Source organism: Pleurodeles waltl, chromosome 12, assembly GCF_031143425.1.
Source record: "Pleurodeles waltl isolate 20211129_DDA chromosome 12, aPleWal1.hap1.20221129, whole genome shotgun sequence".
Lineage (NCBI taxonomy): Eukaryota > Metazoa > Chordata > Amphibia > Caudata > Salamandridae > Pleurodeles > Pleurodeles waltl.
In genome coordinates this window covers 24,352,438-24,367,377 of record NC_090451.1, presented here as the reverse complement: position 1 = coordinate 24,367,377, position 14,940 = coordinate 24,352,438, and the positions used below count along the sequence as shown (strand labels likewise).

The following is a 14,940-nucleotide window of genomic DNA, read 5'->3' as shown; positions in this document are numbered from 1 at the left end:
GGTGCAATTGTCCGAATTCTAGGATTTCAGGAGCCAAATTGCTAGATTCAAAGATGCTGGATTTAGATGTCTGATCTGTTGTTTGTGTTGCGTCAACAGATCTGGTTTGTTGGGTAGTTTGACATGAGGTACTACTGACAGGTCTAGTAGTGTCGTGTACCAAGGTTGCCTTATCCATGTTGGTGCTATTAGTATGAGTTTGAGTTTGTTTTGACTCAACCTGTTTACTACATATGGAAGGAGAGGGAGAGGGGGAAAAGTGTATGCAAAGATCCCTGACCAGTTCATCCATAGAGCATTCCCTTGGGATTGATCTTGTGGGTACCTGGATGCGAAGTTTTGGCATTTTGAGTTTTCCTTTGTTGCAAATAGATCTATTTGAGGTGTCCCCCAAATCTGAAAGTAACTGTTTATTATTTGGGGGTGAATTTCCCATTTGTGGGTTTGTTGGTGATCTCGAGAGAGATTGTCTGCCAACTGGTTCTGAATCCCTGGAATAAATTGTGCTATTAGGCGAATGTGGTTGTGAATCGCCCAATGCCATATTTTCTGTGTTAGGAGGCACAACTGTGTCGAGTGTGTCCCTCCTTGTTTGTTTAGATAATACATTGTTGTCATGTTGTCTGTTTTGACAAGAATGTATTTCTGGGTTATTATGGGTTGAAATGCTTTCAGCGCTAGAAATACTGCTAACATTTCCAAGTGATTTATGTGAAACTGTCTCTGATGTATGTCCCATTGTCCTTGGATGCTGTGTTGATTGAGGTGTGCTCCCCACCCTTTCATGGAAGCATCTGTTGTTATGACGTATTGTGGCACTGGATCTTGGAAAGGCTGCCCTTGGTTTAAATTTGTACTGTTCCACCATAGAAGCGAGATGTATGTTTGGCAGTCTATCAACACCAGATCTAGAAGTTGACCCTGTGCTTGTGACCATTGTGATGCAAGGCACTGTTGTAAGGGCCGCATGTGTAACCTTGCGTTTGGGACAATGGCTATGCATGAAGACATCATGCCTAGTAGTTTCATTACCATTCTGACTTGTATCTTTTGTGTTGGATACATGACCTGTATTACTTTGTGAAATGTTTGAACCCGTTGTGGAGGAGTGGCAATCCCTTTTACTGTGTTGATTGTCGCTCCTAAGTATTGCTGCGTTTGACACGGTAAAAGATGTGACTTTGCGTAGTTGATGAGAACTCTAGTCTGTGAAGGGTTTGTATGACATATTTTGTGTGCTGTGAGCACTGTTTTAGCGTGTTGGTTTTGATTAACCAGTCGTCTAAGTACGGGAACACATGTATTTGCTGCCTTCGAATATGCGCAGCTACTACTGCCAGGCATTTTGTAAAAACTCTTGGCGCAGTTGTTATTCCGAATGGTAACACTTTGAATTGGTAATGTATTCCTTGAAATACAAACCTTAGGTATTTCCTGTGTGAAGGATGTATTGGTATATGGAAATACGCATCCTTTAGATCTAATGTTGTCATGTAGTCTTGCTGTTTGAGCAGTGGGATTACGTCTTGTAGCGTGACCATGTGAAAGTGGTCTGATTTTATGTAGGTATTTAGTGTTCTGAGATCTAGTATTGGTCTCAGAGTTTTGTCCTTTTTGGGTATTAGAAAGTACAGTGAGTAAACTCCTGTGTTCTTTTGTTGAATTGGTACTAATTCTATTGCGTCCTTTTGTAGCAGTGCTTGAACTTCTAGTCCTAGAAGATCTATATGTTGTTTTGACATCTTGTGTGTTTTCGGTGGGACGTTTGGAGGGAATTGGTGAAATTCTATGCAATAACCATGCTGGATAATTGCTAGTACCCAAGTATCTGTTGTTATTTCCTCCCAAAGTTTGTAAAACTGGCTTAGTCTTCCCCCCACAGATGTTATGTGATGGGGGTGTGTGACTTGTGAGTCACTGTTTAGTTTGAGGGGTTTTGGCGCCTTGAAATTTTCCTCTATTTTTTGGGAATTGGCCCCCTCTAAATTGTCAGCGAAAACCTCCCCTCTGATATTGCCCCTGGTAGGTAGGTCTTGTTTGAGAGGTTGTGGCTTCTGTGGGTTGACCTCGAAACCCTCCCCTAAAAGGTGTTTTCCTAAATGTGCCTCTGCTCTGCGGGGAGTAGAGTGAGCCCATGGCTTTGGCTGTATCGGTGTCCTTTTTGAGTTTCTCAATGGCAGTGTCTACCTCCGGCCCAAACAATTGCTGTTCATTAAACGGCATATTGAGCACAGCCTGTTGGATTTCCGGTTTGAACCCAGAAGTGCGTAGCCATGCGTGCCTTCTTATTGTGACTGCGGTGTTTGTCCTTGCAGCTGTGTCTGCTGCATCCATGGAAGACCGTATCTGATTGTTGGAGATACTTTGCCCCTCTTCCACCACTTGTTGCGCTCTTTTTTGGAACTCCTTGGGTAAGTGTTCGATGAAATGTTGCATTTCATCCCAATGAGCCCTGTCGTATCTTGCCAAAAGTGCCTGAGAGTTGGCAATACGCCACTGATTTGCTGCTTGTGCTGCAACCCTTTTACCCGCAGCATCAAACTTGCGGCTCTCTTTGTTGGAGGTGGTGCGTCGCCTGAGGTATGAGAGTTGGCTCTCTTACGAGCTGCCCCCACAACTACTGAGTCCGGTGTCAGTTGTGTTGTAATATATATAGGATCTGTGGGTGGTGGCTTGTATTTTTTCTCCACCCTTGGAGTTATGGCCCTGCCTTTAACTGGATCCTGAAATATTTGTTTCGAATGTCTTAGCATTCCTGGGAGCATGGGAAGACTTTGGTACTGGCTATGGGTTGCGGATAGGGTATTAAAGAGAAAGTCATCCTCAATTGGTTCCGAATGTAATGATACATTGTGAAACTCGGCTGCTCTTGCGACCACCTGTGTATAAGATGTACTGTCCTCAGGTGGCGAAGGCTTTGTGGGATAAGAGTCTGGGCTGTTGTCAGACACTGGAGCGTCGTAGAGATCCCATGCATCGGGGTCATCCTGACTCATTGTATGAGCTGGTGAGTGCATTAGTGGTGGAGTGGTTGCTGGTGATGCATGTGTTGATGGTGGTGGAGAAGGTGGTGGGGTTGTTCTCTTTGCCACCTTTGCCTGTGGTTGCTTGTCCCCTTGTTGAAAGGCAAGTTTCCTTTTGATCTTGATTGGGGGAAGAGTGGTTATCTTCCCTGTATCTTCATGGATATGAAGCCTTCTCTGTGTGTGGTCATGTTCCACAGTTTGAAGGTCCTCTCCAAAGCTATGTAATTGGGTGGTTAGCCCTTGTTCCTCTGTATAGGAACTACTTTTCGACTCCGAGGCTGGGTGTTTTGGGACCGAAATCTTTTCGGAAGTTCTTTTCGGCTCCGAAGAAATTTTCTTTTGCTTCGGCTCGGTGTCTCTGTGCCGAATCTTTTCGGCGCCCTCTTTGTGCCGAGGTTTCTCGGAGCCGCTGTCTCGGCTCCGAGGTTGCTGTGTGGCGGTATCACGACCGGAGTCGGATGACTTCGACACCAGCATGCCCGTTTTCGGTGCCTTGGCTCGGTCACCTTGTTTTTGGGTTAAGCCATGGCCTGTCGGCGGTGGCGTCCCCTGGGCTTTTGTGGACTTTTCGTGAGTCCTAATTTCCGACGTCTTACTCAAGGTTGACGTTTCTTCGGCGTCGAGTTCTTCGGAATCCGACTCGTGGATGGAGAAAGTTTCTTCTTCTTCCTCCTCGAACCGATGTGGACCTGTGGGCGTGGACGCCATTTGTAGTCTTCTGGCTCTTCGGTCTCTCAGCGTCTTCCGGGACCGAAACGCTCGACAGGCCTCACACGTATCCTCCTTGTGCTCGGGGGACAAGCACAAGTTACAGACCAAATGCTGATCCGTATACGGATATTTGTTATGGCATTTTGGACAGAATCGGAACGGGGTCCGTTCCATCAGTCTTGAAGTCGCACGCGGTCGGGCCGACCAGGCCCCGACGGGGGATCGAAATTACCCCGAAGGGCCACCGGAGCTCTTCAAAATTCGGTGTCGATTTGTTCTAACTAACCCGATACTGAACGCAACAATACCGACGTTTTTTTCCGAGATTCTAACTAACTTTCCGACCCGAAACACGGAGCGAAAAGGAACACGTCCGAACCCAATGGCGGAAAAAAAACAATCTAACATGGAGTCGACGCCCATGCGCAATGGAACCGAAAGGGGAGGAGTCCCTCTGTCTCGTGACTCGAAAAGACTTCTTCGAAGAAAAACAACTTGTAACACTCCGAGCCCAACAACAGACGGCGGACTGTGCACAGCATGTGTATCTGCAGCTACACATGCCATCGAACATATAGATATATTTTGTGTACTTAACTCAAGTTGGGAGACTGCCTTTAAGTATTCTGGTTCAGTGTTACCATAATAAAGTGCCTTTATTTTTGCAACACTGTGTGGGTCATTTCAGGTGTGACAAGTTGCTGTGTGACTTCTGTAGTATTGCAAGTGCTTTATACTCCTTCTAGATAGGTCTTTACTGATCACCATAGCTACCTCTAGAGAGCCCTGGCTTCCTAGACACTGCCTTCATTCACTAATAGGAGTTGCCTGGACCTGGTATAAGGTGCAACCACCACAGGTGTCCACCACACACCAGGCCAGCTTCCTACACTGAAGACCGAAGATGTCTGGTGTCTCCTCTAATTCTTTGAACTGCATTTTCTGCTGACGCACCCGACAGTCAAGCAAAGTCTTCTTTGCTGGACTGTCGGGTCCATGGAAGCGATCAACAGGCCTCAAACTCAACTTGTCGTGGTAGAGAGACAGACACAGGTTGCAAATCAAATGGGAGTCTGTTCCATCAGCAAAACATTATCTACCAGTTTCGATGATGTGAGAAGAACAAAGAGAAGTCCAAACGGACAAGGCTCGAAGGCTGAGAGTGGAGTCTGTCAAATTGAAGGACAATTTTCTTTACGTTTTCAAGGGATGGGTATGAAACACAAACAAAAACAATACCGACATGAATGGAGATCTACAATGGTCCGAAGGAAGCCCGAAGCGGTCTCAAATGGCGTTGATGCCCATGCGCAATATCACAGAGAGAAGGGTCGCTTTACCTCGTGGCTCCAAAATGTTCTTCGAAGAAAAACAACTTGCACACATCCAGATCAAACACTAGATGGCAGAAGTATGCAGAGCATGTGTATCTACAGCCACACATGCCATCGAACATTAATATTTTGCAACAGAAATCCACACATTATTATCTTACTGACTACTGAAAGGTAGTGATAACCCATTCACAAAAAGGGAAGAGGGTCTTCATGGGACCCCATTCCCTCTCTTAATGGTCACATACATTTTTTTAGGAATAGGTATTGGTCCCATGGACCGCTGACTACTCTTTAAAAAGTTATCAAAACTTGAATTATTTATATATTTTAAATATAGCCCATTTCCTTTACGGAAAACCGGTTCCATTAAAAAATAAATTATTTGTTTAAGATCAATCACAGGCATGGTGGTCCTTGGGATGGCAACAAAATATAATGTGTTATAATTTGCAACCTACCTCATTAATGTGCACAATGTAGGTCGATTCTGACACATTATCATTTGGATTTTTTTAAGAACAAACCTATAACTTTTTAGGTTGGTTCTTAAAAATCTTTACTGGTGGCAAACATACTGGTTGCAAATCGTGACTAGAATTTTGCGACCAGGCAACAGTACATATGGCCTGACGTGCTGGTGTGATGTATTATGTTCAATACATGAAAACAGTCTCACTTTTTAACACAAGATACACTAACTTATCTGGCAGAATATGAACTTACGTTTCTCAAAGGACATAAGTGGAGCCATTAAGAAAGCTTCTGCTCTACTATGGCAGAAAGTACTGGCTGTCTCAGTCATTCTGTTTGCCTACCAGAGTGTTCACTTTTAAAAGGCCCTTAGCTTTTACCAAGCGGCATGAGAAACATACACTCCCTTCAAAGTCACACAACTGGCATCTTGAAACAGCAGCAATGCAAAGAAATAAAGACACAAACTAACAAAACTGTGAAAAAGCTTAGCCTGTCGTATTCGTGTTGTAGCAGAACAACAAGATTTTGTTATTTTCAACCTGAAAACTACATTGATTCCAAGAAGATACTGAGGCTCACGTTGAAGTCCTCAGGGGCTGGGTACACGTTGGCTCTGTCGCCGTCTAGCATCTTCTGGTTGAAGCATGAGAGGGTAATGCAACTTTATGATTTATACAGTAAAGCACATCCATGATGCTCCCTTGCACTCATGGCAACATTTGAGGACATTCAAGAAGGTGGCTCTTACAGACAGAGGAAGAACTGTATCTGCCCACTGACATACAGAGGATACAAGAGTTATTAAATAATATTTCTTGTTAATATCAGAGAGCCTTCTTAAATATGATAACTGGCACATACACACCGTCTTCCCCATTTCAACTCTTCTTGCACCTCAAGTGCAGGATGGATGTCAGTGCTCACCTGCTGCAGTGCCGCATTCTGGCGCATGTACTCCTCATGCAGCTTCTCCACTAGGTTCTGCACCATGCCAGACTGCACGTGCAGCAAGATGTCCCACCAGTCATAACCAGTCACCATGCAGTACTCCAACAGGAACAGGAGGTGGCAGAGCGAGGTGTTTAGATCCAGCATATGACCCATGGATGGGGAGATACGCATCATGCTCAGCTGAGGGGTGGGCAGAAAGAGAGCACGAGGGTGAGGGACACGATACAGGACAGAAGGAGCAAATTACATGATATTGGGGGGGGGGGAGAACACAAGGATGAGGACTAGATATAGAACAGGTGTAGCAAGAACAAGAGAAGTGGAGGAGAGACAGGAGTAGCAAGGACAAGAGGAGGGGAGGAGAGATAAAGGTCGGAGCAAGAGCAAGGAGGGGAGGAGAGAGAAAGGGGAGCAACGACAAAAGGATGGGAGACAAAAGAGAACCCAAGTGCAAGGGTCAAGATACAGAACAAGAGGAGCTAACAGCAAGATAAGGGGGCGCATAGGGTCGAGCATAAGACACATGACAGGCAGAGCGAGAACAAGAGGAACAGAGACTAAGAGGGCATGAGGGTGAGGGACAATATGAGAACATAAGGAGCAAGTGCACAGGACGAGGGGAGACGAAAAGAGTTTAAGTGTGAGGGACAGGATACAGGACAGGCGGAGCGAGATCACAAGAGGAAAGGGAACAAAATCAGAGAATGAGGGAAAAGATACAGGAGATGAGATGTGACAACGCAAGGGGGGCAAAGTTAATAGAGATGAGAATAAAACATAATAAAAGAAGCTGATGAAAAAAGGTGAAGCAAGAAAATAAAGAAAAAAAAACAAAATGGGTAAACAAGTAGGAAAGAGAACAAAATATATACTGATGGGGAAGATAAGTCTAGAAAATATGGAAAAGGAGATTGAAAGGATAAGGAGAAAAGAGAATACATAACTTTATAAGTTAAAAACCAAACCAGTAAAAAAGAAAAATGAGAAGAATAAAGTCATTGTAATGTAAACAACACAAAGAGGTAAAAGGTAAAAAATGAGGAGGCGGGACACATGTTGATAGAACAAGCACAAACAAAGCAGTTAAAATGAAGCAAAACTAAACCAAGAAACCCACTGGGAGCAAACTCTACAGGCTAGTTACATAAAGATTGAACATTGATGCAAAGATCAAAAATAAATGTGTTCCTCTATTTTTGCTGCCTGCATCATGTCAATGTTCATAAATTAAGGTTTCTGGGAGGAACTGGGGAAGTGCGTATGATACTAGTGCAAAGTTGTTGTGCATTAGGTCTGGTTTTTATTGCAGAAATCAACAAATAAAGTGCTTCCACTTCTCAATGAGAAAGAGATGACCAAGCACTAGGTGTAAACAGGCAGCCATGGCCATGCAGAGCATGTTTGCCTCTGAATTTCACCAGCTGAACCTGCAGAGCCCTGGCTGACTGAGACCCTACATGACCTGCAGAGCCCAGGCTGACTGAGACCCTACATGACTCTGCAGAGCCCAGGCTGACTGAGACCCTACATGACTCTGCAGAGCCCAGGCTGACTGAGACCCTACATGACTCTGCAGAGCCCAGGCTGACCCTCCATGATTGCAGAGCATCGGTTGACCCTGCGGAATACTGGCTGACCTAGCAGAGCCATGGTTTGTCCTTCCTGACCCTGAAAAGCCCTGGCTACTGCTGCAGAGCACAGACAATTTGCAGAGCACTGGTTGAATCTGCATGACCCTATAGGGCACTAGCAGACCCTGCAGAGTAGTGACAGACCATGCAGAGTGCTGGAGGAACCGCAAAGTGCTGGTGGACCCTGCAAAGTACTATCTGACCCCGCAGAGTACTAACTGACCCTGCAGTGTACTGGCTGCCCTTAAGAATACGGGCTGACCCAGCAGAACTATGGCTTGAGTTTGTTGACCCTGAAAAGCCTTGGCTGGCTCTTAAGAGCACAGGGAACATGCAGAGCATAGGTTGAATCTGCATGACCCTGTAGATCACTAGGAGACCCTGACGAGTAGTGGTGGACCCTGAAGAGTACTGGCGGACCCTAAAAAGTACTGGTGGACCCTGAAGAGTAGAGAAGAGTAGTGGCGGTCCCTAAAGAGTAGTGGCAGACCCCCTAAAAAGAGCACTGGTGGACCCCCTAAAAAGAGCACTGGTGGACCCCCTAAAAAGCGCTGGCAGACCCTGCGATGCACTGATTGGCACTGCAGAGCACTGACTAGCCCTGTGAGACCCTGCTGTGCTCTGGCTGACCCTGGAAAGCTCTTGCTGACCTTGGAGAGCATGATGGGACACAGCAGCTGCCAGATGTCTGAAAGGAGTAGGATCAATTTTACTCTCGGTTACATCCTATGACAGAGTCTGCCCTTTTGATTTTCAGTTTATTAATATGTTACACAGTAGTGTTTTCTATCAAATATATATATATGACTGATTGGGTTGACTGAAAATATAACTAAAACTTAGAGCTGACCAGCGAATCACTTTCAGTCTGGGGTGCAAAAACAATGAACCTTTTTTTGCCTAACTATTCTGCTAACTTACCCCATTAGAGATAATCACAATGTAAGTATGATGAATATCTCCAAGAGGCTTATCAGCAGGCTAGTTCTGGCTATGCAGCGTCTACATTAAAGAACCAAAACATGAACATGTAGAAACGTCAAGCAAAATGTCCTCCCTGGTAACTCAAAGTACAGTTATCACTCTGCGTGACGACATACCGAAGAAAGTTAACTTCCTTCCTGAGATCATTTATAAAGCACTGACTGCAGCATAACCATCTCTTGCCACTGGTCATCTCCGCCGTAACTCAAGGTATAAGGACATGATCTTTTTTGTTTCATTAATTTGAACAATTCGAAATTTGTGAACAAACAGACCCCCTCCTCTATCCCAGTCAAGCACTTTCCTCTTCTCCACTCCACCGAAAGGGGTGGTTTGTTTCAAAATTATGTCAGGGATGCAAGAGTCAACAAGAAGGTTGAGACAAGAGGAATTAAACAAGCTTACCTTTCCATGGTTATCAATCCCGACCAGAGCTAGTGATGTCCAGGACATCTGCATGGCTTTGAAGTGCACAGAGGGACCTCCGGTACGCTGTCGCTTTACCGCCTGCTCGTCCACGGGCCGTTGGTTGGCCGAGCCGTAGTACACCGCCATCGTTTGCAGTGAGAGACGGTGCACAATGTGGGCACTGCCATCATGAAACGCCAAAGCCAGGCCTTCAAGGAAGGAAATGAAGATAAGTTGTTGCTAGAAACAAGTCTCCTAAAGCGACTTTAGCTTCTAGAATGAAGGGTGGGTCCACCATGCTTTCCCTTTCAGTGATTCAGGAATATGAAAAAAGAGTGGATGAAAAGAGTGAATATATTTAATTAATAAAAGATAGGTGCTGTCCAGCTGATGCATAGGAAGTAAAAAAATAAATAAAACAAACACAAAAATGTATTTCTTTGAATTTAATTGAATTTTTTGAAAAAAATATTTTTTTCTAAAGAAATATATATATATCTCAATGGTTTAAGGGGTCAGTTGGATTAACAAAGAGTGTCAAAGTGAGGCTTGAACTGAGAGCCACCTTTAACCTTAGTTTATCGATGTAAGGGGGGAAATCGTCAGGAGACCATTAATGGTTAGAACCAGGTTCTACAGTAAAAAGTAAGGAACAATCTTGCCCTGAGAACATCAAGGGCTATGACAGTGCGGACATTTAAAAGTGAGAGAAGAAATCTGAAAGAATGACCTGCCTCTAAGAGGAATAAAGCCTGTGAAAGGCCACGTGGGCAGGTGAGTCTAGGCTGTTCCGGACGTTTGGCCCGTACCCGCCATTTAATAAATGTATTTAATAAACAAATATCTCAGTCATATTCATGCTAGTAATTGCCTCACAGTGTCACTTGTGCTTACAGGCCTCTGCTGATTCTGCATGGTGCTAAGAACACTCCAGTCTTTGCAAAAGCCTGTTCTGTTACTAGCTTAAGATGGCTCCACGATTTGCTAACGTTTCTTCAATTCCATGCCTGCTCTAAGCTGAAAGTCAAAGTACGCTATGTCCTCAGCTGAAGCCTGTGTCCCTGGCAGGCCACCTAGTCCTTCCAGGGTTCTTTTTACCATCTCATTTAAGGACCTATGATCCAACATGAATACGCAGCCCAACACACACGGAACAGTCTCAAAATGCTGTCTTGGCACTGTTTTTACACTCACCCAGGCCAGGGTAGAACTTTGTTTCGTTGGCCACTTTCAGATCGGTCGTGGTCAGGGAGATCGGCAGCTTGGGCAGTGCCACGGCTGAGACACGGTCCAGGTCGTTGGTGGCAGAGAGGATGCGCCACTTCAAGATCATCGGTTGCTTGTCTCCCACTGAGAAGGAAGAGTGCAGCATTTACTGTGTCAGGCGTGAGCCAAAGGGATACAATTCCTGTCACAGGATGGATGAATGAATGTACTCTAGAAAAGAACTACAGCAACCATTAGTCATGCAGGATTACCAAACCTAGTAGATGTGCCTGAACATCTACATTTTTGTATCAAAGAAGCAGGTTTTTAACCATACTCGTCAGTATACAGGGAACTAGTGCACTTGGCATACAATGAGTGTACTATGATCTTTAGGTATTATTTATAAACATACAGATCCTCCATTTTAAAGCAACTGCACTTCCACAGTGCTTCATATTGTAATGTACTGTAATAGTATTTATATAGCGCTTATTACCCCTGACGAGGCGTCGAAGCGCTTTTCGGTGAGTAGCACGCTACTCTGGAACCCAACAAGAATTAGTGATGGATTAGTATCGGGAAAAATGAGTACAGTTTTAGTATCATGATGAGTTAATTTGAGCCGCGCATATGAGAGTTTGTTAGTTAGATTGACTGGAGTAATGGAGGGGTGGAGCAGGAAAGAAATCCAGAAGTGTTCATTGTGAGTATATCCTTCATTTACTCAACCCAAAGGCTTGGGATGAGTAAAGGGGGATGTAGGAGGGAAGAGTCTGTAGAAGGGTTAGGGAGATCACAGTAGCAGGGTGAGATAAATGAGGGAGAATTTAGTAGGGTTGTGTGGGAGGTCACGGTAGTAGAGTGAGGTTTGGTGAGTTAGATGTGGAAGCGGAGGGAAGAGCTTAGGCAGAGTTATTTAGGAGATAAAAGTAGTAGAAAGGATTTGGGATGAGTCAGAGTGGGAATGGAGGATAGTTTGATAGAGACAGGACATATGATGATGGGTAGATAAGTGTGATAGGATGAGAGCAGGGATTCATAGATATCTAGTATAACAACTCACCCAGGAGCCATGCAATGACCCACGAACATGCCCAGAAACAACATATACACATATATACATACATATATATATATATATACACATACATATACACATACATATGCCCACATATATGTACACACACTACATTATCAGAACCATGGGTAACATATACTTAGTCAAACAGGTTTAAAGAGTGTGTGTGTGTTTTAATGTTATGACATAGTAGTGATACATATTTTCTAAAGAACTATACATAACTAGAAACAGACACATAATCAGAAAAAATATTTATCAACATAGGTATATGCAGTCCATAGTTGTTTGAGTATGATGGTTATGAAGGAAAGAGCCAACTCTTGAGTAGTTTTCTGAAGACAAGAAAGTTATCTGTGGCTCTTATAGTTTGGGGTAATGAATTCCATAGTTTGGCTGCTTGAACGGAGAAGGATGTACTACCTATAGTCTTTTTCTTGTATGGTGGTGTTCTAAGGCGGGGTGGCAATCTTGAGCGGACGTTTCTTTGTTGGGTGTATTTGGTTATTTTCTTTCTGATAAAAAGCGGTCCTGTTCCATGTATAGCTTTGTGGGTGATACAAAGCAGCTTGAAAGTGCATCTTCTGGCAACGGGTAACCAGTGTAGTGCTCTCAAGGCAGGGGAGATGTGGGTTTGCGGCTTTACATGTAATAGTAGCCTGGCTGCAGAATTCTGGATACGTTGTAGTTTTTTCATAGTAGATAGAGATGATCCATGGTATAGGCCACTGGCATAATCCAGTTTGGATAGTACAAGCGAGATAGTAGCTTGCACCTTGTGTGGAAATCCGAGGTGGGGGAAGATGCGTTGTAAAGTCTTCAAGGTGATGAAGCTTGTTCGTGCTAATTTGTCCACTTGGGCATTCATAGTTAACTTGGAATCCATGGTGATTCCAAGGTTTTTAACTTCCTTGGATAATTGAGGAGGTGGTCTGAGATCGTCAGGCCAGAAGCACAGAGGGTCATAACTTTTCCAGTCACCACATATGATTGTTTCTGTTTTGGAGGTATTTAATTTGAGATGGCTCCAGGTCATCCACTGATCAACGGCTTCGAGGCAACTGAAGATTTGTGAGTTTTCAATGTTTGTGGGGCATTCTAATTTAAGTAGTATTTGTGCGTCATCTGCATAGTTGTAGCATGTGAGATGGAAATCATTGATCAGTTCTGGTAAAGATATCGTGTAGATGTTGAAAAGCAAAGGTGAGATGATTGATCCAGCTTTTGTGAGGTAGGGTTCGGACGAGAAGTGGGGCGAGTGGATGATATTAGATGTTTTTTGAAGATAGGAAGTAATCCAGTCGAGAGCAATCCCTTGTATGCCGGCTTCGTGGAGTCTTTGAATTAAGGTGTCATGGTCAACCGTATCAAAGGCAGCCGAGAGGTCCAAGACAAGTAGTGCAGCAACTCCATTGCGGCCGACTGTGTTTTTAAGATCATCCCAGATTGCTATGAGTGCTGATTCAGTGCTTCTTCCTGGGCGGAATCCAGTTTGGAAGTCTGAAAGTATAGAATTGTCTTCAATGAATTGTGACATCTGGGCGAATGCTTCTCTTTCTATCATTTGTGATTGGTTTTTAGTTGTTGGGGTCTTGCGGGTCTAGGTTCGTTTTCTTTAATAACGGTCATATGTATGCCTTTTTCAGGTCTATAGGAAAAGTTCCTGTAGTTAAAGAGTTGTTGATGATTTTTCTTACAGGTGTGGCAGCAGAAATAGATAGAAGAATGTTCTTGAAGATTTGTGGTGGGCAAGGGTCAGAAGGGCAACCGGAAGGTCTGCTTGCTTTGACCAAATCCATAAATTCACCTTGGGATATTTGTTTGAAGGCCTGTAGAGGTTGGGTTGGTTTATTCTTAGAGGGTATTTTAGGAAAGATGTTGGTGGTGATGGATTTATTCTGTTTTAAATAGGAGTCCAATGCGTCTGCCTTGGTTGTGTAGTGAGGTGCCAATTTGTTTGTGAAATCTTGAGTAGTGGGATGACTTCCTTCCATGCATGTAGGTTTTCGAAATTCATTGAGAATTTTATAAAATTCCTTGGTTGTAGATTGAGCATTTTGAATTCTGTCTGAGTAGTACCTTTTTTTAAAGCTTTTTTGATTGATGATTTGTATATTCTGTTAAGTTTGTGTGGCTGCAGTTTGTCTTGATTGTTTGTTTTGAGCCAGGTCCGCTGCAACTTTCTGATTTGTTGCTTTATCTTTTTAAGTTCTGTGTTTCTCCAAGGTGTTGGTTTTCTTTTGTCGTGTTTAGTTTTTCTTAGTGGTATTAGGATATCAAAAGCTTCCTGTAGCCACTCAAAGTTTTGGCACAGAATTAATTGTATCTAGATCTGTGTTGGCTGTTAGTTGTGTTTCTAAGTCATCCTAATTGAGTTTGCTCCATGGTCGATAGGTGCATGTATGTAAGTAGTTGTGGGGTGTGTTAATTTGTGGAGTTGTATGTCGGAAAGTTATCAAATGGTGGTCTGACCAAGTGATTGGCATGTTGTTATGAATAGTAACTAGTTCAGGCTTGGCAAAAATGACATCTAAGATGTGTCCAGCGATGTGTGTGGGATTGTGTACAATTTGATGTAGGTTCAATGCGACTAGGCCAGTGGTGATAGCTTTTGGATGGGGCATATTGTGTTTGTCAAACCAAATGTTTAGATCCCCAAGAATGCATAGGTTGGAGTATAGTGTAATAAGGTTTGAGACTGTGTCTAGAAAAGCATCTGGGAATGTGGAGTTGTTAGGTGGAGGTCTGAAATGGAGGAGAAAGTTACAGGAGGAAGTTGGAGTAGTGTGGCATCTGGTAAGGAGGGCTTCACAACCTTGTATGGAGATGTTGTCTGTTTTACTAAGGTTCATTGTCTGTTGGAATATAATAGCTAGTCCACCTCCTCTCTTGCCTATACAGTTTTGTGTGATGGTTTGATAGCCTGGAGGAAGGGCTTCGTGCAACACTGGGGCCATGTCATCTCCCAACCAGGATTCCGTTATGAATAGTAAGTCAGGTTGTGTGTCTGTGAGCAGGTCGTAGATGTGGTGCTTGTTTTTTTAGAGTGATCAAGCATTTATGAGCTGGCAGTTTAGAAAAGGTGTGTTAGTGGTAGTGATGTTTTGTTTAGGAGAAGGGTAAGTCGTATA

General features: G+C 43.8%; 1 protein-coding gene across 2 annotated transcripts in view; it reads right to left on the bottom strand.

Moving 5' to 3' along the window:
• Nucleotides 1-14,940, bottom strand: part of MED16 (mediator complex subunit 16) — a 326,193-nt gene that overhangs the window by 132,460 nt on the left and 178,793 nt on the right. For both annotated transcript variants that reach the window (XM_069216802.1, XM_069216803.1), the window contains exons 7-9: nucleotides 10,717-10,872; nucleotides 9,520-9,731; nucleotides 6,473-6,679 (exon numbers count right to left, since the gene is read on the bottom strand). In XM_069216802.1, coding sequence (XP_069072903.1) covers nucleotides 6,473-6,679; nucleotides 9,520-9,731; nucleotides 10,717-10,872 — 575 coding nt within the window. The remainder of the gene's footprint in view (nucleotides 1-6,472; nucleotides 6,680-9,519; nucleotides 9,732-10,716; nucleotides 10,873-14,940) is intronic.